This window comes from Carcharodon carcharias, chromosome 11 (genome assembly GCF_017639515.1).
Source record: "Carcharodon carcharias isolate sCarCar2 chromosome 11, sCarCar2.pri, whole genome shotgun sequence".
Classification (NCBI taxonomy): domain Eukaryota; kingdom Metazoa; phylum Chordata; class Chondrichthyes; order Lamniformes; family Lamnidae; genus Carcharodon; species Carcharodon carcharias.
In genome coordinates, this window is record NC_054477.1 from 6,341,935 (window position 1) to 6,366,950 (window position 25,016).

Below are 25,016 nucleotides of genomic sequence, written 5' to 3' on the forward strand. Positions count from 1 at the left end.
ATTAGGGGTCGCCCTTTTAGGACAGTTGAGGGGAAATGTTTTCTGAGGTTTGTGCAACTTTGGAATTCTCTGCCTCAGAAGCTGGAGGAGGCGGGGCCATTGAATATTTTTAAGGCAGTGGTAGATAGATTCTTGTCAGGCAAGGGAATCAAAGGTTATTGGGGTTAGATGGGAAGGTGGAATTGAAACACAAGATGATCAGCCATGATCTTATTGAATGGTGGAGCAGGCTTGAGGGGCCAAATGGTCTACTCCTGTTCATATTTCTTATGTTCTGAACCATGGCTTTTTACATAATGGAGGCTTTTAAAACACCAACAAAGGCAAAGAGACCCAGATTTGTCCTGTGCACGTTCAGTTGTGGGGGAAGAGAAGAGGCATATCAGGATGCATCTTGGGATTACCCTGGCTTGGCCAAGTTATGGGTATAAGTTTTATAAGTGCTTGCAGTAACAAAAATCTTGACTGAACATGACCTTGAATGACTAGCCTATGGATCAGCCCATAATAAAGCTAAAAGAATGTGACATTTGGTTCAGGATAAAATAAGTTGATGAATGGTCTCTCAATTATACTGTAATAAACTGGATTGGTTAACTTCAGGGTCAAGCTGAGATATACAGATGAATTAGCTTAGCAGCAAAATATCAGGGTAGATAAGCAAAGTTTATGTTTTGAAGCGAACTGTGAACACAGTTTGTGCTATAGGTCAGGTCATTCCATGATTGTTTTATAAATTCCTCCTGAACTGCAGAGCTGATGAGCTGGTCATTCCATGCTTATGTTGTAAACTCATTTGCAATTAAGGATGTAACAATTAGACATACAAGGCAAGAACATTGAGAGTTAATGATGAGTTATCCAAAAGATGGCACATATAACCAATAGAAACTGTGTAACTTTGAATTTCCTTTTAGAGCATTCTGAAAAAGCATTTCCCATGTATGCACACTTGTACTAATTAAAAAATTGCTGCTGAATCTACCCGCAGTCGGATACCGTCAAGTGCCTTTTGGATACTCAACAACAGAGTCACAGATAATCAATGGCAGTGGTAATATCACATGGGCTGGACATCACACATTAACCTACATTGGCTCAAGTGCAGCTTTATTTTGGTCAACACTTGGCTCTGAAGAGGGGCAGGAAGGGAGTTGTGAGATGGAGAGGCAAGGAGAGGAAACAGTAGGGACAGGAATTTTAAAAATTCATGCATGGGATGTAGGCTTTGCTGGCTGGGCCTTCATTTATTGTCCACCACTAGTTGCCCTTGAGAAGGTGGTGGTGAAGCATCGGTTTTCATTTACTGATTCTTTCGGTGAGAATCCTGACTCCTGAGCTGGAGGTGGTGGATGGGAATAAGCACTCATGGAAAAACAGTTTAGAGAGAAGAAAGGAGGCAGACAGTTGCACAAGCTGAATTCTGTTGTTCTTAGTACAGCTTCAGTGCTCTACTTTGTTAAAACAATTGACAAGAGCTAGGCAACAATGAAACCTGTAAATTAAACACTTCAGGGAATGGCACCTTTTCTCTTTGCAGTTCTCTATTTCCAAAATGGTCACTGGACACACTGGAATGGGGGTAAAAGCAAAATACTGCAGACCCTGGAGACCCGAAACAAAAATAGAAAATGCTGGAAAAACTCAGGGCTAACAGCATCTGTGAAGAGAAAAACAGAGTTAACGTTTCGAGCTCTGAAGAGTTATACGGGCTTGAAACGTTAACTGTTTTTCTCTCCACAGATGCTGTTAGACCTGCTGTGGAACCAGCCTCCACATCAGCAGAGAAACTCCGCTCTCCAAGATCGAGCTGTGTGAGCATTCAATCCCAGAGACAGAGCACTTTCTCTTTTGCTGTGCATGCTGGAGAGTTCTCCATTTCACCAAACCCACTGCTGCCTCTCACTCATATACAGTGACCTTTCACAATCTATACATGTATTTTTGGAAGCAGACAGTGCAGAAACAAAGTGAGCTGTGTGCGGTGAAGCACAGTGATCCAGACTGAAGTTCCAGGTCGAGCGGTTTTGCAATGGACTATGCCCTGTGTTTTAAGTTGTAAAAGGTACTTGGTGCATTGAAGGCTCTTTGTAATTGGCGAGTGTCTGTGGTTTCAGGGTGTCTCTGGTATATTTTATCCTGTAAGCTATATGGGTCTCTGTTTGTGTAAGCAGGGTTCACTGTACCATCCAGGAAGTCCTACTCTGCAATGGCCAGTGAGGTGGGAGAAAGGGACCAAAGGGCAATAAAGCAGAATAAGCTCATGCACGGATGGGGAGTGAGGAAATTTTATTAAAAAGAGCTGAGCAGGCAGGTTCAGAACCAAAACACACTGGGAGCCATGATTCAAACCTGCCCAATTCTGTGCAATGTGCAAATAGGGTGGCGCGTGACCCAGCGACACTCTCTCACTGGTAAACAGAAGGCGAAGGCACACCAGAGGATGAAATGCAACAAGGTCAGTCCTTACCTCAAAAACCCAGGAGCCGGTTTCGGACCTGTATTCCAGGAAGCGGGCGCCCTGCTTTCGCGATGAACTCTCCAGCCTCTCCTCGAAACCCATCTCCATCAGTCGCTCAGGTGACTTGATCAGGCAGCGAGTGCTCTTATCAGTGGGCCAGACTCCATCTAATGTTACTTCAGCTCGCCTTTTCAAAGGGAGGGGAGGTGGAAAGAGGAGGAGTGGGGGGGGAAGAGATATAGCAGCTATCAGCCAGGATTCCTGCTCCCCGATTGCTACTCTGCAACGGCTCCTAATCTCAATTGAAACTTAGGATCCAGTTTGAGGCAACGATGGCCAGTTAAAGGAAAGAAAGATTTGCATTTATAGATTTTTCACAATCACCGGACACTTGAAAGTGTTTTACAGCCAACAAAGTACTTTGAAGTGTTGTAATATAAATTGAAGAGTTCATAAAGAAAGAATGGCTACTTGGTTACTGGAGCTCATGGATTTGTACCCCAACAAAAGGCATCAATTGTCGACGAGGTTTACTAAAACGGTACCAAGATGTGGGACTTCAGTTACATTGGAGACACTGAAGAAGCTGGGATTGTTCTCCTCAGAGCAGAGAAGGTTAGGGGTGATCTAATAGGTGTTCAGAATTGTGAAGGGTCTTGATTGTTTCTCCCTAGATGTTTCCACTGGCAGGATGGTCAGGAACCACAGGACACAATTTAAGATAATTGGCAAAAGAGCCAAGCGATGAGATTTTTTCTTGACCCGGGTTGTTGCAATCTGGAATGCGCTGCCCAAAAGGGCAGTGAAAGTAGATTCAATAGGAGCTTTCAAAAAAAAAAAAGAATTGGGTAAATACTTGAAGTGGGAAATTTTGCAGGGTTATTTGGAAAAGGCTGGTGAAGAGACTGTTTGGATGGCTTCTTCAAAGAGCCAGCAACGGCATAATGAGCCAAGTGGCCTCTTTGCTCTGCATCGTTGTACCTTCAACAGGCGAGGATGGAAAATGTGTTAAACAAAGAAAACAAACCCTCATGTAATAAACCCCTGTCAAGATTTTGGTGATGGAATTGGATAAACTGAATGCACTGCAGAGGACACAAAGACACAAACAGATGAATGCAATTGCTTATACACAAGAGCATCAAAGACAAAGAGGCAAGGAAATGCTGGGTTTAGGTCACAGCTATTAGTTTCACATGCTGTTGGGGGCATCCCATTATAGAAAGGGGACTAGAACCATGGAAAGGGGGCAGAGTACATTCAACAGAATTAGACCTGGAAAAAGACATTAGGGTAATGCAGAAAGGTTCAATGAATGGGGAGGGGAATCTAATTGCAGATGAGGAGCTAGAATCAAGAGTTTACTCGCACTGCATGGTGAATCAGTAACTAAGGGGCATACAATGAAATAACTTACATTTACATAGCACCTTTAACAAAGGTCACGAGGCCCTTCCCAGGAGCATTCAAACAAAATTATGACACCAATCCATGTAAGGAGATTAGATCAGCTGACCAAAAGCTTGGTCAAAACAGGAGGTTTTCAGGAGCATCTTAAAGAATGAGGTGGAGAGGCAAAAGGAGGAAACTCTAGAATTCCAGAAGGAGTCTAAGGCAACCGCAGGCATGGCTGCCAATGATGGAGCAATTAAAACGGGAGATGTACAAATGGCCAGGATTAGAGGAGCAGTTTATGGAGAGTTGAACGTGGGAGATCAAAGCTCCTTCGACAGCACCTTCCAAACCCACGACTGCTATGTAGATGGACAAGGGCAGCAGATAGATGGGAACATCACCACCTGGAAGTCCCCCTTCAAGCCACTCACCATCCTGACTTGGAAATATATCGCCATTCCTTCACTGTCGCTGGGTCAAAATCCTGGAACTCCCTTCCTAGCAGCACTGTGGGTGTATCTACACCAGTGGCACAAGAAGGCAGCTCACCACCTGCTCCTTAATGGCAATTAGGGATCAGCAATAAATGCTGGCCTAGCCAGTGATGTCCACATCCCATGAATTAATAAAAAAAGGCCAGGAGTGTTTTAGAATAGTCAATATGGTAATAAAGGCATGGGTGAGGGTTTCAGCAGATGAATTGAGACGGGTGAAATCAGGCAATGTTATGGAGGTGGGAATAGGCGGTCCTAGTGCTGGCATGTCATTGGAAACTCATCTCAGGGTCAAATACGACATCAAGGTTGCAAACAGACTGGTCCAGCTTTAGACTGTTGCCGGGGAGAGGGATGAAGTTGGTAGCTAGGAACAGAGTTTGAAGCAGGGACTGAAAACAATGGCTGCAGTCTTCCCAATATTTAATTGGAGAAATGTCTGCTCATCCACTACTGGATAATGGATAAGCAGACTGATAATTTAGCAACAGTGGAGGAGTTGAGAGGTGGTTGTGGCGGTAGGTAGAGCTGGGTGTAGTCAGGGTACATGTGAAAACTAACGCTATGCTTTCACAGATGAGAAATAGGAGGGGGCCCAAGGCTACATGGTTGGGGGACATACTAGCAGTAACAGTGCAGGAACAGGAAGAGAAGCCATTGCAAGCGATTCTTTGGATACGGTTAGATAGATAAGAATGGAACCAGGCGCAAGCAGTCCTACCTAGGTAGCTGACAGTGGAGGTGGAGGAAGAGGAAGAGGAGGATGCAGTCAAACGTGTCAATGGCTGCAGACAGGTGGAGAAGGACAAGGAGGGAAAGTTTACCTTTATCACAGTCAGGAAGGATGTCACATGACAAGTTTTGGTATTGTGATAGGGATAGAAGCTGGATTGGGAGGGAGTTCCGGGTTAGAAAATAATTTGCAGAAATTTGGGGTTCATCTGTGCTGCACTCATTCTGGGGTTAATGTATCATTCTGCAATGCTGTGTGGTGCCCAGAACTGAACATAGTACTTCAGATGGAGTCTCACCAAAGCTCCATACAACTTCAGCCCCCTTTGAATTCAACCAATCCGCGTGGCCCAGGGTCTGGACAATCTTAAATCACAATTGCATTTCAAAGATAGTGTCACTGGGAACAATCTCCCACCAGCTCCACCCTGATGTTTACCTGTTCAGGCCCTCACCCACAGGGGGCTTTTTCTCATCATCCAGGTAAACTATCACCTCCTTCCTGCGTACGTGCACAATCTCATCCAGGTTCATGTTGGTCAGATTCACAATGCCGGGGAAATATACCGAACCATAACCTGGGTTTTAAAATAGGCAAGTTAGTAGTAAGTGTTGGGGCAGAAACCCCCTTTCTCCTTGGCAGACACCCTCTTCACAACCACCAATCTCCGAACCCGACAAATACCTCCTCAATCCCTCCCACCGCTGCCAGATAGATTCCGCTTTAAAGCGCCAAGGAACAGGAGATGACAGCTTTCCCAAAACTGAAAACAGGGCAACAAGTTCCAAAGAAAGGGCAAGGAACTGTACAGCAGCAAGGACAGCTCATTACACTGGTGTCCACAGCTAGAAAAAAATCAGATAATAGCAGGCCTTTATTGTTCATTCACAGGAATATGAGTGTTATGGGCAATGCCGATATTTACTGCCCATCCCTAGTTGTCTTTTGAGAAGATGGTGATGAGTTCTCATTGAAGCACCTCATCTAAGCAAGTATTTCACCATTAACTTGTGCCTTGCGGAATGGCTTCAGGGAATCACAGACTACCCAACCTCTGTCCTGCGTTATTGGCCCTGGCCTTTACGTAGCTGGTCCAAGTGAGTTTCTGGTCAATGGGTGCTGGTTGGGGGGGGGGGGGGGGGGGGGGGGGGGGGGGGGGGTTGGGGATTTAGCAATGGTAATGCCATTGAATGTCAAGGGGAGGAGGTTAAGAGACTCTCCCTTGTTGGAGATGGTTGTTGCCTGCTGTGTGAGAGATGTTCCTTGCCACTTATCAGCCCAAGCCAAGATGTTGTGCAGGTCTTGCTACCTCCAGGAATGGACTTCTTCGTTCTACGAGTTGCAAATCAAGTTGAAGACTGTGCAGTCAGTTAACAGCCCTCACTTGTCAAGTTCCCATCACCCAGTTTTATCACTTGTTGAGCACTGACCTTTGCGGCCGATGGTGAAGTTCTCCACGATACATTCCCCATTCTCATTCAGCTGCTGGGCCAGTTCATCCATGGAGGGGATGGTGTAGTAACCAATTCGGGTCAGCACAATGCCTGGCAGAAAACACAATCAGCATCAGCACAACTTGGATAAATAGGGCAAAAAGGCAAGAATTGTATTGCATCATCAGGATCAGAGTGATCTCCTCGATGACTTGGAGGAATTTCCCCAATATTTATTCCCCTAATTTGGCCTGGTTTCACCTCTCCTGGAAGTTCACATGATTCTGGGTGGGCTGCGGCCAGTTTTTCCCCCCCATTTATTCACTCGTGGGATGTGACTATTGTTGACAAGGCCAGCATTTATTACCCATCCGTGATGTGGTTGAGTAGGAGGTGTATGTTTGTAATATTTCACTCTGAATAAATGCAAGACTGAGTAAAGATTGATTCCAGTGTTATTCTTCACCAGCTGGCTTTCTCGAGATAAACAGTTAGCTGGTCCATTTCACAAGTCAGTTAAGAGTCAACCATACTGCGTAAAGGTCAGATCGGTCAAGGACAACAGATTTTGAGTATTGTTGAAGGGGAGACATGCTGTTGAAGCTTTTCATCTTGCACCCATCAGGACAGATGCAAGAATAGAAAATTTCAAAGGGAGAAACATTTTATATTGCATGAAAAAAAGGGGGCTGATTGGTTGGCGAATCAACTCAGATTGGTCAGGGCATTGCCATGGAGAATACACCAGGAAACTATTGTCCCCCGCACTTCTGTTTACACAACTAAAGGCGCAATATGCCTGGACATGTTCCTTTTGCCAGCAGAGGACAGGCCTCTGCATATATGTAGCTTTTAGCAAGCATAATGAGCCACATTGAGAGCCTGACTGATGATCTTAAATTATTAGTGTAATTCTTAGCACACTTGGGACTGTTCAGCAAGTGCTGTCCAATTGTAAAATCACATTTAATAATGGACATTATGCTTTCAGTTTTGCAAGTACGGGTTGGTTGAGATGGTTGCCTTTTGTGAACAGCCCAGGGATGTGTTGTTCGATACAATTTGAGAGTCATTAGGATGTACGACCTACGTACCTGTCATTGCAAGTGCACTGAAATTCAAGTACATTACTCATTTGTGAGGCAAGCAGAACGCCTTTTTGGCCTGACAGCAGGTTTCCTTTCAAAGGACATTAGTGAGTCAGGTTTCTTTTTACAACAGCTCAATAACTCCATTACTGCTGCTAGTTTTTAAATTCCAGGTTTATTTCAAAACTGAATTTGATGCACAAACTGCCACGATGGGATTTGAACTCAACTTTTGATCCTTTGACCAGCCCTCTGGATTACCAACCCAGTAACATAACCGGTATTCTTGCTGAGATTCTAATATTGGGATCCTCAGGGTACCACAATGGCGTGGAACAAGCTGGACAGACCAGATGGCCTTTCCTTAACTATCCGTGGAAAATTTTACATCCCTCAAGGGGGCAGACGGAGCCTTGGTTTAATGTCTCACACGGAAATTGCTATCTCCAACAGTGCAGTTCACCCTCAGTGCTGCACTGGGAGTGTCAGCCTGGATTATGCATTCAGATCTCTGGAAAGGGCTTGAGCCCACAACTTTTTAATATTCAAGAGACAAACAGAAAAGACACAGTTGTGTCTGCAGCTATGAGTGTGGCTGGTGCTCTGTTCTAGGAAGCTATGTGGGGAAGGATAGAACAGGAGCCAATCTTCACACAGTTTTCTAAGCTTTATTTAGAGAAGATCATAGTACAAACATGCACCTCCTAACCTAGTTTAAGTCAATGCTTATTTAGGCCTCTTTTGTAAAATATAAAGTTCAAGATAGTCTTAGGAGACAAATAATGTGCTTCAACATGAAGGGTTTAAAGCGATTGAAACTAGGACCTTCTACATATAAAACAGATGTGAAAATCACTACGCCCCAGGAGCACAATTGAATGAAGCCCCAGTTCATGCCCTGTGGACAATAACAATATAAAATTAATAAACTCCCTACCCTACAATGGCTCACCTGCTGGGTGAGGAGGCAAATTGTCATCTATCTCAGACTCCCGCTCCTCATTCAAGGATCCGTCAATGAAACATGGATCCTCACTGCTCCCATCCAATGTGCCATTTCGCAGCCTGTTCCTCAAGTTCATCTCTGTGATGGTGTCATCCATGGCACAGTTCTGGTGCTTGTTGCAGTTCATCCCCTCAGGTGTCTGTGGGATCGGCTTAACTATGGTGTTAGTGTAGCATTTATTCACTTCCTGCTGGTCTTCATCCTCTCTCTCCAGCCGGCATTCCCGCTCACTATGAGGAACCACCAAGATATCAATTATTTGGAGCATCCATGTGAAGAAAGGAGAGAGATGAGCACTAGCTTCCAAAGAGTTCTGGGATGCCAGGGATGGTTCCAGAAGCTTATTTGAATGAAATTTGAAATTCAAACTGGGAACTAAACACTTATGGGGAAAGTTCTTGATCTTACAATCAGCCAGCACAAGTGCGATGGGGCGAAAGGGGTCTTTCTGGGCTATAGGATTCTACAGTGACACTGATCCCAATGTGGAAAGGTTAGGTCTCAGAGGGTGCAATGGTGGGAGCCAGCAGGGTGTGGGGGGGTGGGAAGGGATGGATAGTGCTTTTGCAAAGGGCAATTAAAGTTTAGAAAGTAAGCAGACAGCACAAATAGGGTCAAGAGACAAAATGACAAGTTTCTGGACTGGGGAAGGGGTTGAGGCATGTTACAATTGGTGGGTAAGTGGGGGTAAACCCAGACAGAAATGTGATTGTTGGATACAGCATTTTTAAAACACGTGGTGAATTTTAACTGCATGCCATACAACTGCCTTCTTGTTTCACAACAGTAACTTTGGGAAGTTAAATACTAGAAAAGGAGAAATGTGAGGGCCATGGGAAAAAAAAAAGCAGAGAAATGAGACGAACTGGAGAGCTCTTTCAAAGAGCTGGAATGTCATGATGAATGATTCTAATGACTCCTCCCCCTCTTGCAGTTTGTTAGATATCAAGTTAAGGCTCCTCTGCAGAATCTTATTAGGTTTGGTGGTTTAGGTGATGGGATTAGTGATTCAGTTCCAAAGACGAGTCACAATGGACTTGAAACGTTAACTCTGTTTCTCAGATGTTGCCAGACCTGAGTTTTTCCAGCACTTTTTGTTCTTATTTCAGATCTCCAGCATCCGCAATATTTGGCTTTTGTTTTAAGAGTTAGTGATGGTCTGGTTAGTGAAGGCTGCCACTGTTTGGATGCACTGAGCATACCCGAGACCAGTTGAAAATATTTTCATTGATCGTAACCCAGGTTTGCTGCAATACAACATCTGCCTCACTGGTGAACTTGCTGAACTAGCCCAAGTATTAGAGACCAGAATGGTACAGCAACCGGCAAACCACCGTCGCTACCCTGGAAATACCATCAACCCATCGCACCAGATTTACACAGGACAGTTGGGATAAAAGCTCCCTCTCAGCTTGGGAAGCACTTTACTCCTCTTTCCAGCACTGAATTCTCTTAGCACTCAACAAAGACACACAGTTGGGAATCACACAGAGAGGGCACCAGCACACCAGGTGTTTGTATTTTGGATTCTGGTATATCGCCTGGTCAGTGCTGAGGGACTATGACAGAGTGCACACCCACGCAGTAAGGCAGAGGCTCCAAGACCAGGTCTGGTCACCAGCCAGGACACGCTCCCCAGCAAACAAAACTCTCAGATGTTTAGCAAAAGGCCAAGAGGTTGTACTCACTTCTCCCCATTCTCTGGATATTCAGAAGGTGATGCCAGATCATTCGGTTCTTTGCAGAGTACAGGCGAACAGAGAGTGGAGTTATTCATGCTCTTCAGCACCAGTTTCTTGATGCTCTTCCTGCCCACAGGGAAGTTTAGTTAAGTAGGGATTCAAGGGCTGGTGGATATGCTACTAATAATCTACAGACATCAGTTCAAATCCCAGATGGGGAACTTAAACCAACTAAAATCTGGAATAAAAAGCTGGTTTTAATAAACCGATAAACCCTAAACTACTCTCACCGCCCTGCTCTCCTCATAGCCCTGTACCAATCCAAAACTAATCTCACTCCCTGCTCTCTCCCCATAGCCCTGTATCAATGCCAAATGAATCCCACTGTTCCATTCTCCCATAGCCCTCTATCAAACCCAAATTAATCCCACTGCTCCACTTTCTCTCCATAGCCCTGTATCAATTCCAAACGAATCCCACTGCCTCACTTTCCCGATATTGGTATTCTTGCGAATTGTCCTGATGAGTGTAAGGCAAAAAGTTTCGGCAAAAGTATTTTTTCAACAATATTCAAGTTTTGTACTGCCAAATGACTATTTCTATCTCTATCCCTTTGCAGGCTCCTTAAGTCCTCCTCAACTTACTCTCCTACCTTTCTGTCATCAGCAAATTTAGCAACCACACATTCAGTCCCTAGATCCAAGTCATTGAAATGGATTTATAGATTCTAAATAGTGAGGCCCCAGCACTGATCCCTCTGGCGCTCCACTCGTCATGTCATTCCAACCCAAAAATGACCCATTTATGCTTGCTCTGTTTCCTAAGAGCTAACCAAGCCTTTATCCATGCCAATATGTTATCCCCCCCACTTCATGAATTCTTATATTGTGTAGTAACCTTCGATTTGGCACCTTGTCAAATGCCTTCTGGAAATCCAAGCACACATCTACTGGTTCCCCTCCATCTGCATCACTTGTTACTTCCTCAAAGAACTCTGATAAATTAGTCAAACATAATTTCCCTTTCACAAAACCATGTTGACTCTGCCTGATTGCACTGAGATTTTCTAAGTACTCTGGCTATAACCTTAATAATAGATTCCAACATTTTCCCCAATGACAAATGTCAGGTTAACCTGCCTGTAGTTTCCCACTTTCTGACTCCCTCCTTTCTTGAATAGAGGAGCTACATTCACTAGTTTTCATTCTGGCGGGAGCTTTCCAGGATCTAGGGAATTTTGGAAAATTAAAACCAACGCATCTACTATCTCAGCAGCCACTTCTTTGAAGATAATAGTATGAAGTCCATCATGGGAACTGTCAGCTTTTAGTTGCAGTTTTCTCAGGTAAATTTATTATCTTTTGTTCACACTCTCACGCCTTCATTTCTAAAATCTAAGATTTTTTTTTTCGACTTTACCCACCTCTTTAGGTGAACCCCGTTTCTTGTACATCATTCGGTATCGTCCCATTGAATCCATACACGTTGCTGGCTGTTTCTCCCACATTGTACCACCTGATACTTACCCATAATAAACTGTATCTGCCACTTCTCTGCCGACCTGCCCAATCTTTTGAAAGCTTTATTTTTAAAAATAGAAACTCCCTTAATTTTTATAAACACAGAAGAAGTTGGAAATATTCAACGGGTCAATTGACCTCAAACCTTAGCTCTGATTCTGTCCACAGAGGTGCTGGGTGCTGTTTTTATTTCAGCTTTTGCAGTGTCCATGGTATCTTTTTTCCATTTTCCTTTTTATGTCACAGCAAAATAGGAATTGTGCTCCTACAGTCAAGTATTTCCACACTCAGCACCAGTTCCTGGGGTGCAAAGCCTCTAACCCTTTGCCAGGCAACGTTAAACCCATCCCTCCCAATCGAGCCACTACCAAATATGCATTATTACCACAACCCATATGCTCAAGTTTGTTGTAAATACCTTTTGAGACACCTCAGATATACAGATATCCAATAACGAATGCATTGCTTTTTATTGGTGTAATTGGTTAATATCCAAACAATTTACCAAACACAGCTTGTTTACAAGTGGAGATGGGAGCCTAATGTCACTGGACTAGTATTCCAGAGGTCCAGGTTAATGCTCTGGGGACATGGGTTCAAATCCCATCAGGGCAGTTAATAAATCTGGAATTGAAAGCTAACCTCAGAAATAGTGATCATGAAACTATCATCAACTGATGCAAAAAGCCATCAGGTTCACTTGTGCCTTTTAGGGAGGGAAATCTACCATCTTTACCTGGTTTGGCCTACATGTGACTCCAAACCCACAGCAATGAGCAATGTAGTTGACTCTTAACTGCCCTCTGAAATGACCTAGCAAGACCAGTTCCAGTGCAATTGGGGATGGGCAACAAATGCTGGCCTTGCCAGCGACGCCCACAGCATACGAACGAATAAAAATAAAGTCTAGCTTACTTTTCAATAATCAACTATCGATCCACAAATAACTGCTTAGATTCTGGATTTGAATAAGTTAAGAGATGGTGACCTCAGCATTCAGTGACAGGGGTGCAGAGAGAGAAAGACACGTTTACCTGGGCAGGAAGGTGCCGTTGGATAGAGATGCAGGTTCGTCATCGTCCAGTCCGTCAAAGAGCTGGGATTTGGAGGATCCAGTGGCCTGCAGGGCTTTTGGCCGTACTCTGGTGGCAGGGCGAGGAGTCAGTTTGTAGTGAGTAGGGGTGGTCAGTGCTTTCTGGGCCGCTGGGTTTGTGGGTTTCAATCGCTGCCAGAAAAAAGGGGAAAGAAATTCAATTCAAAGCAAAGGAACAGGAGATTGCAATTTGTCCCCTCTAACTTGTTCATGCCTGATCCGTACCTCGACTTCGTTTTGCTGCCTTTATTCCATATCCATCGATACACTTACCCAACAAAAAATCAATCTCAGGCTCTGCTGCTTACAGTTAAACAATGCTGTGATTTTAAAATTCTTATCCGCGTTTTCAAATCTATCCACGGACTTATCCCTCCCCATCATCCACGTAACTTCCTCCAGCCTCACAATCCTCAGAGGTCTCTGCACCCCTGCAATTCTGGCACCATTAGCATTTGCAATTTTAATCCTTTCACCAGTAAACACCATGCCTTCAGCTGCTGAGGTCCCAAAGCTTGGAATTCCCATCCTCAATCTCTGCCCCTCTCCGTCTTCAAATCGCTCCGTAAAAACTATGACCTTTGACCAAGCTTTCCTAATGTCTCATGATGTGGCTCACTGTCAAACTTTGCTTTATAAACGCTCCTGTGAAACACCTTGGAAGATTTTCTGCATTAAAAGGTGCTGTGTAATTGCTGTCTTGAAAGTTCCAAACAACCAGCAGCATTCACAGTCTTCCAGGGAGAGATTTCCAGATTTCTACTTCGCTTGTTTAAAAAACGCTCCACGGATTGATCCTGAATGGCTCCATTAGAAATCTAAGATTATGCCCCTTTGCTCTGGGTTTCCACCAAGCAGAGGAAATAGTTTGGAATTCCTGTGTCAATTCGAAACACCTGGATTACATCACTTCCAGTTCAAACATCTGATGTATCGTTGAGTCGGGGTTGATTTAAGTTGCTGCCACTCACCTTTCAGGCAGGAAGTTGTGGGGCTATAGCAGTGTCCACTACTGTTGAGGCACCACAGAGCTGCAACAGAATCACCCCACAGAATTATAATTATATTGTATCACTGAGGACTTGCCCAGCATCACTGTGAAACGGCTGTGAATTTACCCAGGCAAGGGCTGAGGCCCTGTGCTGTGGACAGGTACTCAAGGAATTTACCTCCTCTTTCTTCTTTGGATCAACCATGGGATTTCTGAAGAGCGGAGAGTCTCCAAAAGGGGTGTAGGCCAGAGCGTTGAGCTGTTGCTGCAACACAGCCTGCTGTGTGGCAGAGGCATTTGGATCAGTCAGACCTGTAACAAGAGAGGGAGAAACAGGAAATAAAACCAGCATAGAACTAACCAAAAAACCTACATTGCTTTTTTAACAAAAATATTCTTTCATGGGATGTGGGTGTGCCCACCCCTAATTAGTTGAATTGTTCCTTTGGTTGTTCGCAAAAGGCAGACTGTACTCAACCAACTGACGCCTGCAAAACCCAAAACAAAGTGTCTACTCTTAGGTATGGTTCTGTGATTGGACAGCATCCTCTGAGCAACCCTGAGTGCACTAATACCTACACTAACAATTTAAGATAATCAGTCGAGCTCATAACATGGCTCATTTACACTTGCTACAAGTGACATACATTCATAAGCAGGGACCCATTCTCTGCAACCAAAAGGAATATGTTCAAATCTTGCACTTTCTTGGAATTACCTGGGAGCTTGGGGAACCTGAGTTCCCCGCTGCTTTCTCCATGGCAATGACTTGGCCAGAGTCAAGCTACTAACCAATCAGCACCCTTTTCACATGTAATATAAAACGCTGATTGTTTGAAATTTGGCATTCTTGTGTTTATCCTGATGAGTGCAAGGTGAAAACCTTCAGCAACATGTCTCTCTTTTCAGCAACATTGCTGAAATTTACATAATGTCTTTAATGCAGTAAAACATACCAAGATGCTTTACAGGACCGGTTATCAAATAAAATTGGCCATTGGTCGTGGGAGATGTGAAGGAGGGGTTTTATTTTATTTACTTGTGCGTGTTGCTGGCTGGGCCAGCATTTATTGCCCATCCCCAGTTGCCCTTGAGAAAGTGGTGGTGAGCTGCCTTCTTGAACCGCTGCAGTCCATGTGGTGTAGGTACACCCATAGTGCTGTTAGGGAGGGAGTTCCAGGATATTTCCAAGTCAGGATGGTGAGTGACTTGGAGAGGAGCTTGCAGGTGGTGGTGTTCCCATGTGTCTGCTGCCCTTGTCCTACTATGTGGTTGTGGTTGCGGGTTTGGAAGGTGTTGTCGAAGGAGCCTTGGTGAATTCCTGCAGTGTATCTTGTAGATGGTACACACTGCTGCGATTGTGCGATGGCAGTGAAGGGAGTGAATGTTTAAGGTGGTGCATGGGGTGACAATCAAGCAGGCTGTTTTCTTCCAGATGTTGTTGAGCTTCTTGAGTGTTGCTGAAACAGCACACATCCAGGCAAGTGGAGAGTAGTCAATTGCACTCCTGATTTGTGCCATGTAGATGGTGGACAGGCTTTGGGGAGTCAGGAAGCGAGTTACTCGCTGCAGAATTCCCAGCCTCTGACCTGCTCTTGTAGCTAGTGTTTATAATGTTGGTCCAGTTCAGTTTCTGGTCAATGCTAACTCCCAGGATGTTGATAGTGGGGGGAATTCAGGGATGACAAAGCAACGGAGTGCATCAAGGAAGCTTAGGGCCCAGGTAGCTGAATGAAGGAATGCTTAAAATCAGGGATGTTCGAGGCCAAAATTGGAGGTGTACAGAGACTACGAAGAGCTGTAATGCAGGAGGATATTAGAGATAGGGAGAGACAAGGCCACAGAGATTTGAAAGGATGGGAATTTTATCTTACATAAATTGAGGTGCTGCTTAAATTGAAGACAACATGGGCCAGTTGGGCACAGAGATGATGGGTGAATGCAAGGGTGAGAGCTTGGATATGGGCAGCAAGACTTTCAGATGAATTGAAGTTTACGGCATTGACTAAATGCAGGACACACACACCTGGTGTGAAGGTTACTTACAGACGGCAGCCTGAGGTGCCCCAAATCCCACACCAGCATTGGCTGCGTTGAAGGCTCCTGCTCCAAACGTCCCTGCTCCAAGAGTAGTGCCCAGCTTGGGCTGAGTACTGCCGAACAAGGATGTCTGTCCAGCACCCAGGGCTAGGAAAAAAGGACAAAATTATTGCAAATCAAGAGCTACAACACTCCAGACAAAAACTGGTGGACATGGCAGCACCACTGGGTCTTTTAGGCTGCATCTGTCAGGATGACAGGACAGGAGATTGAGTGGGCAGGCCTGTCTGTGCACTACAAGGATAACTGCCTAATCATAATGTTCCACATGTCATGGTGCTCAGGGTAGGTGACAAACCAGCTTTCTGCTTCTCAATTTTGTACGGCTGTTTAACAGAAAGGTTGAGATTGCTTTGTCCTTGTTCTCCTCATCCCACTTGCAACACTTACTGGGATACTGTTACATGGGGCTACACAGCACAGAAACAGGACAATTAGTCATTTTATGAGTGTTGATGCTCTATACGAGCCTCCTCCAAGCATAAACTTCAAAACCCTTTATACTCAGGTACTTATCTAACTCCTGCTTAATCTATACCATTTGGTTCCACCAGTCAATGCACTAGCAAGTTCCAAACTGTTGACTGGGTCCCAGCATGTGTCTGGTATCTCTCTTAACAGACCACTACATGGCCCCAGTCTACTTACTCTGACAGGACATCACAGATCAAGCCAGCCCTCACCCTACACACACTTCCCTGAAAAGTGATCCAAACAAAGAACCATGGCTATTTTCTTCCTCTCCCCAACTGAGCCCAATGAAAGAGCTTAACCCTCCTCTTCAACCAGAAGGGCTCCTGAAGAATGATATATGGCTGAAGGGACAGGGTGCATCAACTTAGCTTCTACTCCCATAAGCCTAGACGTTGTGGAGTGATCTAATAGGCAGGTTTAAAATGATAAAGGATTTGATAATGAGAAAATATTTCCTCTGGTGGGGAGAGTCGGGGTGGGGGGGGGGGGGGTAGGGTCGAACCTTAAAATTTGAGCCAGGCTGTTCAGCGGTGATGTCAGGAAGCACTACTTTACACAAAAGGGAGTGCAAATATGGAACTCTCTCCCAAACAGCTATGGACATTGGGATCAGTTGTAACTTTCAAGACCGCGCTCTGTGTTGGGTAAGAATAAATGTTTCCACTAACCTGCACAGCCTCCTGTAAGGTACACAGAAGCTCAGTGCCGTGTTAAATACTGCGCTTGCAGTGATCATGTAAACAAATCTAAAGGCACTGTGCATTAGAAAAAAAACTGGTAATATGTTACAGGGAGCACTGGTAAAGGTATCAAAGGATGTGGAGCGAATTTGGGTAAATGGACTTGAGGTAAGGATCAAAGATTTAACTGAGTGTTACAATAGGCTCATGGGGCTGAATGGCCTTTCCCGTTCCTCTGGGGCTGTTATAGCTGCTCAGCTGCGATCAGCAATGGTGTCACATAGGCCAGTGCAAAGCTGCTGTTCTTGTATCCAAGTACACTGCCCATGCACTTTATCCTGCTTTGGGGAGGGGAGGGGAAGTGATGGTCGTGGGGATGAAGGCAGAAAAAGTGAACTTCTGACACCAGCCTCTACGTTTCTATTATCCCATATATTTCACTCCCCCACGAACAGCTCACCTGATCCGAATCCACCTCCGAGTGTAGTTCCGAGGGCTCCAGTTGCAGGTTTACTCCCAAACAGGCCACTTGTTGCCGCATTTGCTCCAAATCCTGGAAAAACAGATCCAAAGCAGCAAGTCACAGTGACTGACCTTTCAATTAAACCATTGTGCCTCTGTCTCTGACCCTTATCTGTATCACCATGGCCCAGCAATGTGCACTCTCAATAGCACAGCAATATTCATGTTTGCAACAGCACATGGACATATTAACTTGGTCAGAGATTTAAACTGGCTCCTGAGGTTCCACAGTGAGCAGTGGCCCAAGCAGCCAGAAGGCCTGGATGGTCAATGGAAATTTGGATGTGGAACCTATTGAATATGAGCAGGAGGCAACACTTTAAAGGAGGAAGTGGTGACAAAATCCCAACTTCAAAAAACTAATGCAAAACATATCATAGCACTCCGCTGAGTGCTGAACCTCAGCAAGGATACATTAGTCTTACAGGGGGTGTCAAGTTGATACCAGGGCTAAAAAACAAAACTATACAGTGCCTTTAACATAAAATGTCCCAAGGCACTTCACAGAAGCATTACAAAGCAAAATGTGACACTGAGCCACAGGAGGGGATATAGACAGATGACCAAAAGCTCGGTCAAAGAGGTAGGTTTTAAGTGAGTGTCTCAAAGGAAGCAAGTGAGCTAGAGACTGCGAGGTTTAGGGAAGGAATTCCAGTGCTTAGGGCTCAGGCATCTGAAGGCAAAGCCGCCAATGGAGCGATTAAAACTGTGGATGCTCAAGAGGCCAGAATTGGAAGGGCACAGGGATAAGAGGATTGTAAGATTTGAGGAGGCTACAGAGATAGGGAGGGGCGAGGACATGGAGGGATTTGAAAACCAGGGTGAGAATTTTAAAATCAAGACATTGCTTGACTGGGAACCAATATGTCAGTGAGCACAGGGGTGATAGAGGAACAGGGCCTGGTGACATGGACACAATGCACAGGCTTGTATTTCCTCGAATTCAAAGACTGAGGGGTGATCTGATCGATATGTTTAAGAAAACCCCACAGCTTCTGTCTGTGCTTCTCTTAGCACCCTCCGAATGGCTCACTGAGACAGTCTTCAATGCCTAATGAGCAGCAACCCCAAATGTCCCATCCCACTCTACCACCCACCTGCTCTGCTACTGGTTAATCTCATCAATCAACTTTCCATCCAACTCACCCCTCCCAGTGTTCACCCTGTGGACTGCCATTGGATTAGCTCTCACTGTCCCTCTCCATACTGCTCTCCAGTTTATCCATTCACCAGTGAACAAGGCCCTTGCCATCCATGAACTCATTGTGCACCATGGCCTTAACAGAAACCTCTCTGAGAGCTGATGACACCTTTCCCCTAAATGAAGCCTCCTTACCTTCCACCACTTGGCCTTCCAAGACCATCTTAATGGTGGTGTGGCTCTTATCACCGATTAAAAACTGATCTAATCCTCTGGCCATCTTGCCTTGTTCCATGTTTCTCAGCTCCCATTAAAATCTTTGTTCTCTACTGCCCATCCAGGTACCGGCATAGCTTCGCTGCCCTCCCCTCTCAACCTTTCCACCAACTGTCTTCTCATCTTTGGTGATTTCGATCTTTAGCTCAAATTACTATGCTCTTAAGTTCACTGCCCTCCTATCTACCCTTAAACTCTCTCTCCATAAACTTCTCAACCCAAATTCATGGCCACCCCATTGAGCTCTCCCATGGCCTTATGACTCCCATTGTATCAATCACAGAAAAGGCCCCTCTCCACCCACAATTCCTTTCCCCATCCCAACTGCTTCCTTCTGTAGCTGCCGTATATAAACTATCCCCTAATTCACTCAATGATACCTTCTAAATCCTAACTATTTCTAGTCTTGGCACTGATTCAGCTTAACATTTCTGCAGCTCAAGCGCACCCACATCTCCACCTCTGATGCCCTAGTCTCCAATAAAACCACTACTCTCTCACCCTGGTCCTTCCCCTTGCATGACCCCTTCTCTGCTCTCTTAAATCCAAGGCAAGCAGAATTGAAAGAACATAGCAGACAACAGGTTTGGTCATCATACGCCAGATCCAGCTGGACCACAAATACTATATGGTCCTGCTCCTGTCTGCCAAAACTGCTCACTATTTCAGGATCATCCTGGAAAGCAAATGTAAGATATCCTGTCTCCACCCCCACCACCGGCTTCTTTCCTCTACTGCAAACTGTCTTGATAAAAATCTCACACTGGTCATCTCTGCCCTCACATCCAACAACTGTGGATTTCTTTACCATGAAGACGGAAACCATCTGATCAGCTGCCCCTGCCATTTTCCTCACTTCTATCTCAAGTGTTCTTCTGTAGTTTCTTGAACCGTTATCCAAGAGACCCAACTCCTGCACCTTGACCCTAGTGCACTGAACTGATCTTCCAACCTCCCTTCCTGGCCACCATGTTAGCCATTATTGCTAACTGTTCTCTCTCCATTCTTGTGTCCCTCAAGGTTTGATCCTTAGCCCCCTCCTATTTCTCATCCACATGCTAAACCTTGGCGATATCTGTATATACGTCAGTTTCTAGCTCTACCTCACCACCTCCCTTAGAACATAAGAACTAGGAGCAGGAGTAGGCAATTCAGCCCCTCGAGCCTGCCCCGCCATTCAATACGATCATGGCTGATCTCATTTTGGCCTTAACTCCAATTTCCTGCCCTCTCCCCATAACCTTTCATCCCGTTATAATTAAAAATCTGTCTATATCTCCTCAAATTTATTCAGCGTCCCGGCATCCACTGCATTCTGAGGTAGTGACTTCCACAAATTCATGACCCTTTAAGAAAAGTAATTTCTTCTCATCTCTGATTTAAATCTACCACCCCTTAGCCTAAAACTATGGCCTCTCATTCTAGAATGCCCTAAAGGGGAAACATCTGCTCCACGTCTACTTTGTCTATCCCCTTTAGCATCTTATATACCTCAATTAGATTTCCCCTCATCCTACTAAACTCTAGCGAGTATAGGCCTAAACTGCTCAATCCCTCCTCATAAGACAATCCCCACATCCCTGGAATCATCTAGTGAACCTCCTCTGAACCGCGTCCAATGCAACTACATCCTTCCTCAATTAAGGGGACCAAAACTGTGCACAGCACTCCAGGTGCGGTCTCACCAATGCCTTGTACAGTTGCAACAACACTTCCCTTTATTTTTACTCTATTTCTTTAGCAATAAATGTCAAAATTCCATTTGCCTTCCTTACTCCCTGCTGTACCTGCATACTAGCTTTCAGCGATTCATGCACAAGGATAAAAGTGATATAAGAATAAACTTTTCATACAGCAAGTGGTTAGGATCTGGAATGCAGTGCCTGACAGTGTTGTGGAGGCAGGTTCAATCAAGACACTCAAAAGGGAACTAGGCTGTTAATTGGAAACAAAGAGTGTGCAGGGTTATGGGGAGAGGGCAGGAGAATGGCACTAAGTAAATTGCTTATTCAGAGAGCTAGTGTGGACACAGTGGGTCAAGTGGCTTCCTTCTGCATTGCAACAATTCTGTGAAATTCCCTGGAAACAGAGATAGCAGGCTGCTTCCATTAGAAAGCATTCTCATTGGAATGAGATTGTCTGCCTTGATGTGAACCAGTTGTTTGGTATCCAGCAGAGGAACTAAAACTCAGACTAGGGGAACTTTGCTCTCACACACCAAAGTTTGAAGTATTGGCGCTGGCTCCGATAGCCAGGTTTGGCTTGTTACCAAACAGTCCAGCGCTAGCTGTGCCAAAGGTGGAAGCACTTGTCGTGGCTGTTCCAAATCCAGCAGGTTTATTAGCAAACAGGGTCTGTGGAAGAGCAAGCGAAAAAACACAGTTCACAATCAGATGGTTAGAGCTAGTTCTACACCCACCTCCCCACATCTGTCAATGGTACACCACCCTATTTTACAGCCTGGTTAGCCAGAAAGTTGCACAATAACCGATCCTCCACCACCCAATTCCCCACCAACCCATCCAAGCTCCAGATGCTGTAACACTCACTCGTCCATCCACGTAGACGACTGTTAAAGTCAAGACACCTCACGCGGTCTCCAATCCTCAACCTAACAGGACAATGCCAATGTTTACGCTCCAAACGAGCCAACTCCAATCCTTCATCGCATCCTACTGCCAACGCCTTACATTTCTGCCTCATGTGTTTATCTATCTGAACCACTCACTGTGGTAGCGAGTTCCACACTCTCATCACCCTAAATAAGATAGTTCTCCTGAATTCCCTTCTGGATTTATTAGGGATGGGCAATAAATGCTGGTCTAACCAGCAACGCCCATATCCAATGAAGGAACGAAATAGAAATCTTACATTTAAAAGGCCCTAAGTTCTAATCTCTGCGACAAGCGGACACCACATCTCTACATTTACCCTATGAAACCCTTAAATAATTTTAAAAACCTTTTTCAGACATCCCCATCCACCTTCTCTTTAAGTAGTAGTCACCCCAGTTATTCAATCCTTTAATAGTTTAATCTCCGTTTTGGTGTCAGCCATGTGAATCTTTACTTCACCTTTGCCAGTGCCTTTAATATCCTTTTTATAGAGATCCAAACTGTGCCCCATATTCCAAGTGTGGTCTAACCAAGATTCCATACAGTTTAACATAACTTCTTTGCTTTTCAATTCTATGGCCTAGTTTAATGGTTTGCGAATTTCAAAGATTGTCAGAGTTGGAGAGATTGAACCCCTCACTTTACTTGTTCCAGCATGGCCATGGGCTGAACTCAGTTACAGAACATCAAAGCAGGCCACAAACCTACAATAACCTGGCACTCTGGGACTTACATTGTTGACATTGGTGAAAGCAGCGTTGGTGTTGCCAAAAAGGCCGCCCCCTGTACCAAACGCATTGCCGGTACTGGTGTTGGTGTTGGTTCCAAAGATCCCACCTGACTGCGAGACCGGAGCAGTTCCAAATAAACTCTGTGGGGAACAGAGGAACAAGTTACTGCTCAGAGAGAGAAATAGAAAGAACTTGCATTTCTATAGCACCTTTCATAACCCTGGGATTCCTTAAAGCACTTTACAGAATCATAGAATGGATACAACACAGAAGGGGGCCATTCAGTCCATTGCACCTGTGCTGGCTCTCTGCAAGAGCAAGTGATCTAGTCCCACTTCCTCACCCTTTCACTGTGGTTCAGCAGGAAGGATGGTTTTAAGATTCTTTGAGGGGATAGGGGTGGTGGTTAAGACTTGTCCAACCCGGATGGCTTGCAGCTAAACAGAGCCAGAACCCAGTTCCTTGTGGGGCGATTTGCTAGTGCTATTGTGGGGAGGGCTTAAACTAACCTCCTGGTTCCCATCGCCTTGCCAAGTAACATTAGAAAGAAAAAAAGGTGCTCAAAGAATTAGGAAAGACAGATAGCACTACAGTAGGAATTAGTAAGGCATTGGGGTTGGATGGTCAGAGTAAGAAGGAATGCAGTAAGGTTTAAAGTCGGTTCTCAACACATGAATGTGAACACAGTGCAGTAAATAGGGTTGTTGAGCTGTAGGTATAGATAGTTGGTGGATTGGGCGGACAAAGGGCAAATGAAATTTAATATACAGAAGTGCAAACTGACAAAGAACAAAGAGGCCTGAGAGTGTGAAGGCAGATTCAATTTGGTTTTCAGAAGTGAATTGGATAGGCACTTGGGAGAAAAAAAATCATGGAATGGCCTCTTTCTGTGTTGTAACCATTCCTGCCACAGGCACAGGAGGCCTTTAAACCCCTTGAGCTCAGTCAGCCCATCAGCTGGACAGAAGCTGAACTCCACTGCAACTTTACCCACCTTGGTTCCATTTACCCTTAATATCCAAACCACTCCCCCACTCCACACTTCATTTCCTGCCTTGCTTAGGAATAGTTACACCTCGGAGTGCTCCCAGTTCTAATGAAGGATCAGTGACCTGAAGCGATGCTGCCTTGCCATTTCCTGTTCTTATTTTGGATTTCCAGCATCTGCAGCATTTTGCTCTTGTAAGAATCTATTAATCCCAGTTTTGAAATTTTCAATTGCCCTGCAGCCTCAACAGCTTTTTGGCAGGGGGAAGAGTTCCAGATTTCCACCCCCCCACCCCACCCTCCTTTGTGTGAGGAAGAGTTTCCTGACATCTTCTCTGAATGGCTTGGCTCGAATTTTAAGGTTCTGCCCCCGTGTTCTGGACTCTCTCTCCCCCCGGCCGCCCACCAGAGGAAATAGTTTCTCCCCATCGACCCTGTCAAAACCTTTAATCATCTTAAATACCTCAATTAGGTCATCCCTTAATCTACTAAACTTGAAGGCATACAAGCCTGGTCTATACAACCTGTTCATGTAAGTTAACCCTCTCAGCCCACACGGCTGAAGTGGTTGCGGAATGAATGAGCACACAGGCTCTTGATGCTCTTACCATGCTGCTAGTGTTGGGTTGACCCAGGGTGTTAGCATTGCCGAAACCAAAGCCGGTGCTCTGTGTCGTGGTGGCCAGTCCGAAGGGTTTGTTCCCAAAGAGGCCAGTGCTGGCCTGCGGCTGTGCCTGACCGAAGAGGCCGCCCGTTGCTGTGCCAAAAGCGCCAGTGCCTGAAACACAGACAAGCCAACATCAATGGAGAGGACTGATGGCATCCCGACGACAGGTTGGAGAGACAGCCAAGTGCTGCAGGTCATCCATCCCCCAGTGGGTTTCACCTCCACCCCCTGCCCACCTTCTTGTAGTTGTCAGACATCCCACGACCCCCACCCCACCCCCCCAAGCAGAGGCACTTTCAAACTTGTTTCCACTGTTGCACAGACTTGTCTCTCCACTTGTAGCTTGACTGGAGCTGTTGCATTTTCTGTAAAAAAGACAAAACACCCAACAGACAGCCCCCACAAACATATACAGGGTTAGCTACATCTAGACAGGAGAGTCTAGGACACTGGGTCAAAGTCTGAGTTGAGGCAAAATTTCTTTTGCGGGCTGTGAATCTTTGGAGTTCTCTACCCCAGTCATTCAGTATATTCAAGACAGAGAACTAGAGATTCTTGAAAAGTAAGGGAACTGAGGAAAAGGGGGATAGTATAGGAAGGTGGAGCTGAGGTTGAAGATCAGCCGTGATCTTAAATGAATGGTGAAGCAGGCTTGAGAGGCTGAATGGTCTACTGCTAATGTTCATCAACTCCCCAACACACTTTCCTGTAGTACATGGTAGTGCAGTTACTTGAGGAAAATCTGTAGAGCTTTTTTCATTAACGTGACCATGGACTGTGCTCCTCCTGTGTAAATTCCCTAGTGGGAGACTATGAAGGGAAACCTTACCAAGTACCAAGATATGCCTAAATCGTTTATTCATAATCAATTTCTGCTAACTTTTAAGGGAGTTCAACCAGGCGACAGCTATTTTGTGCAGAAGCCTG

At 45.1% G+C, this 25,016-nt stretch overlaps 1 protein-coding gene across 3 annotated transcripts in view; it reads right to left on the reverse strand.

Moving 5' to 3' along the window:
- The window catches only part of nup98 (nucleoporin 98 and 96 precursor), a 78,743-nt gene that overhangs the window by 28,615 nt on the left and 25,112 nt on the right, over window positions 1-25,016 (reverse strand). For all 3 annotated transcript variants that reach the window (XM_041198826.1, XM_041198827.1, XM_041198825.1), the window contains 12 exons: window positions 24,031-24,200; window positions 22,438-22,575; window positions 21,308-21,443; window positions 17,611-17,703; window positions 15,943-16,083; window positions 14,075-14,208; window positions 12,847-13,037; window positions 10,299-10,418; window positions 8,557-8,840; window positions 6,514-6,627; window positions 5,522-5,660; window positions 2,471-2,648 (listed from right to left, as the gene is read on the reverse strand). In XM_041198826.1, the coding sequence (XP_041054760.1) occupies window positions 2,471-2,648; window positions 5,522-5,660; window positions 6,514-6,627; window positions 8,557-8,840; window positions 10,299-10,418; window positions 12,847-13,037; window positions 14,075-14,208; window positions 15,943-16,083; window positions 17,611-17,703; window positions 21,308-21,443; window positions 22,438-22,575; window positions 24,031-24,200 (1,838 nt within the window). The remainder of the gene's footprint in view (window positions 1-2,470; window positions 2,649-5,521; window positions 5,661-6,513; window positions 6,628-8,556; window positions 8,841-10,298; window positions 10,419-12,846; window positions 13,038-14,074; window positions 14,209-15,942; window positions 16,084-17,610; window positions 17,704-21,307; window positions 21,444-22,437; window positions 22,576-24,030; window positions 24,201-25,016) is intronic.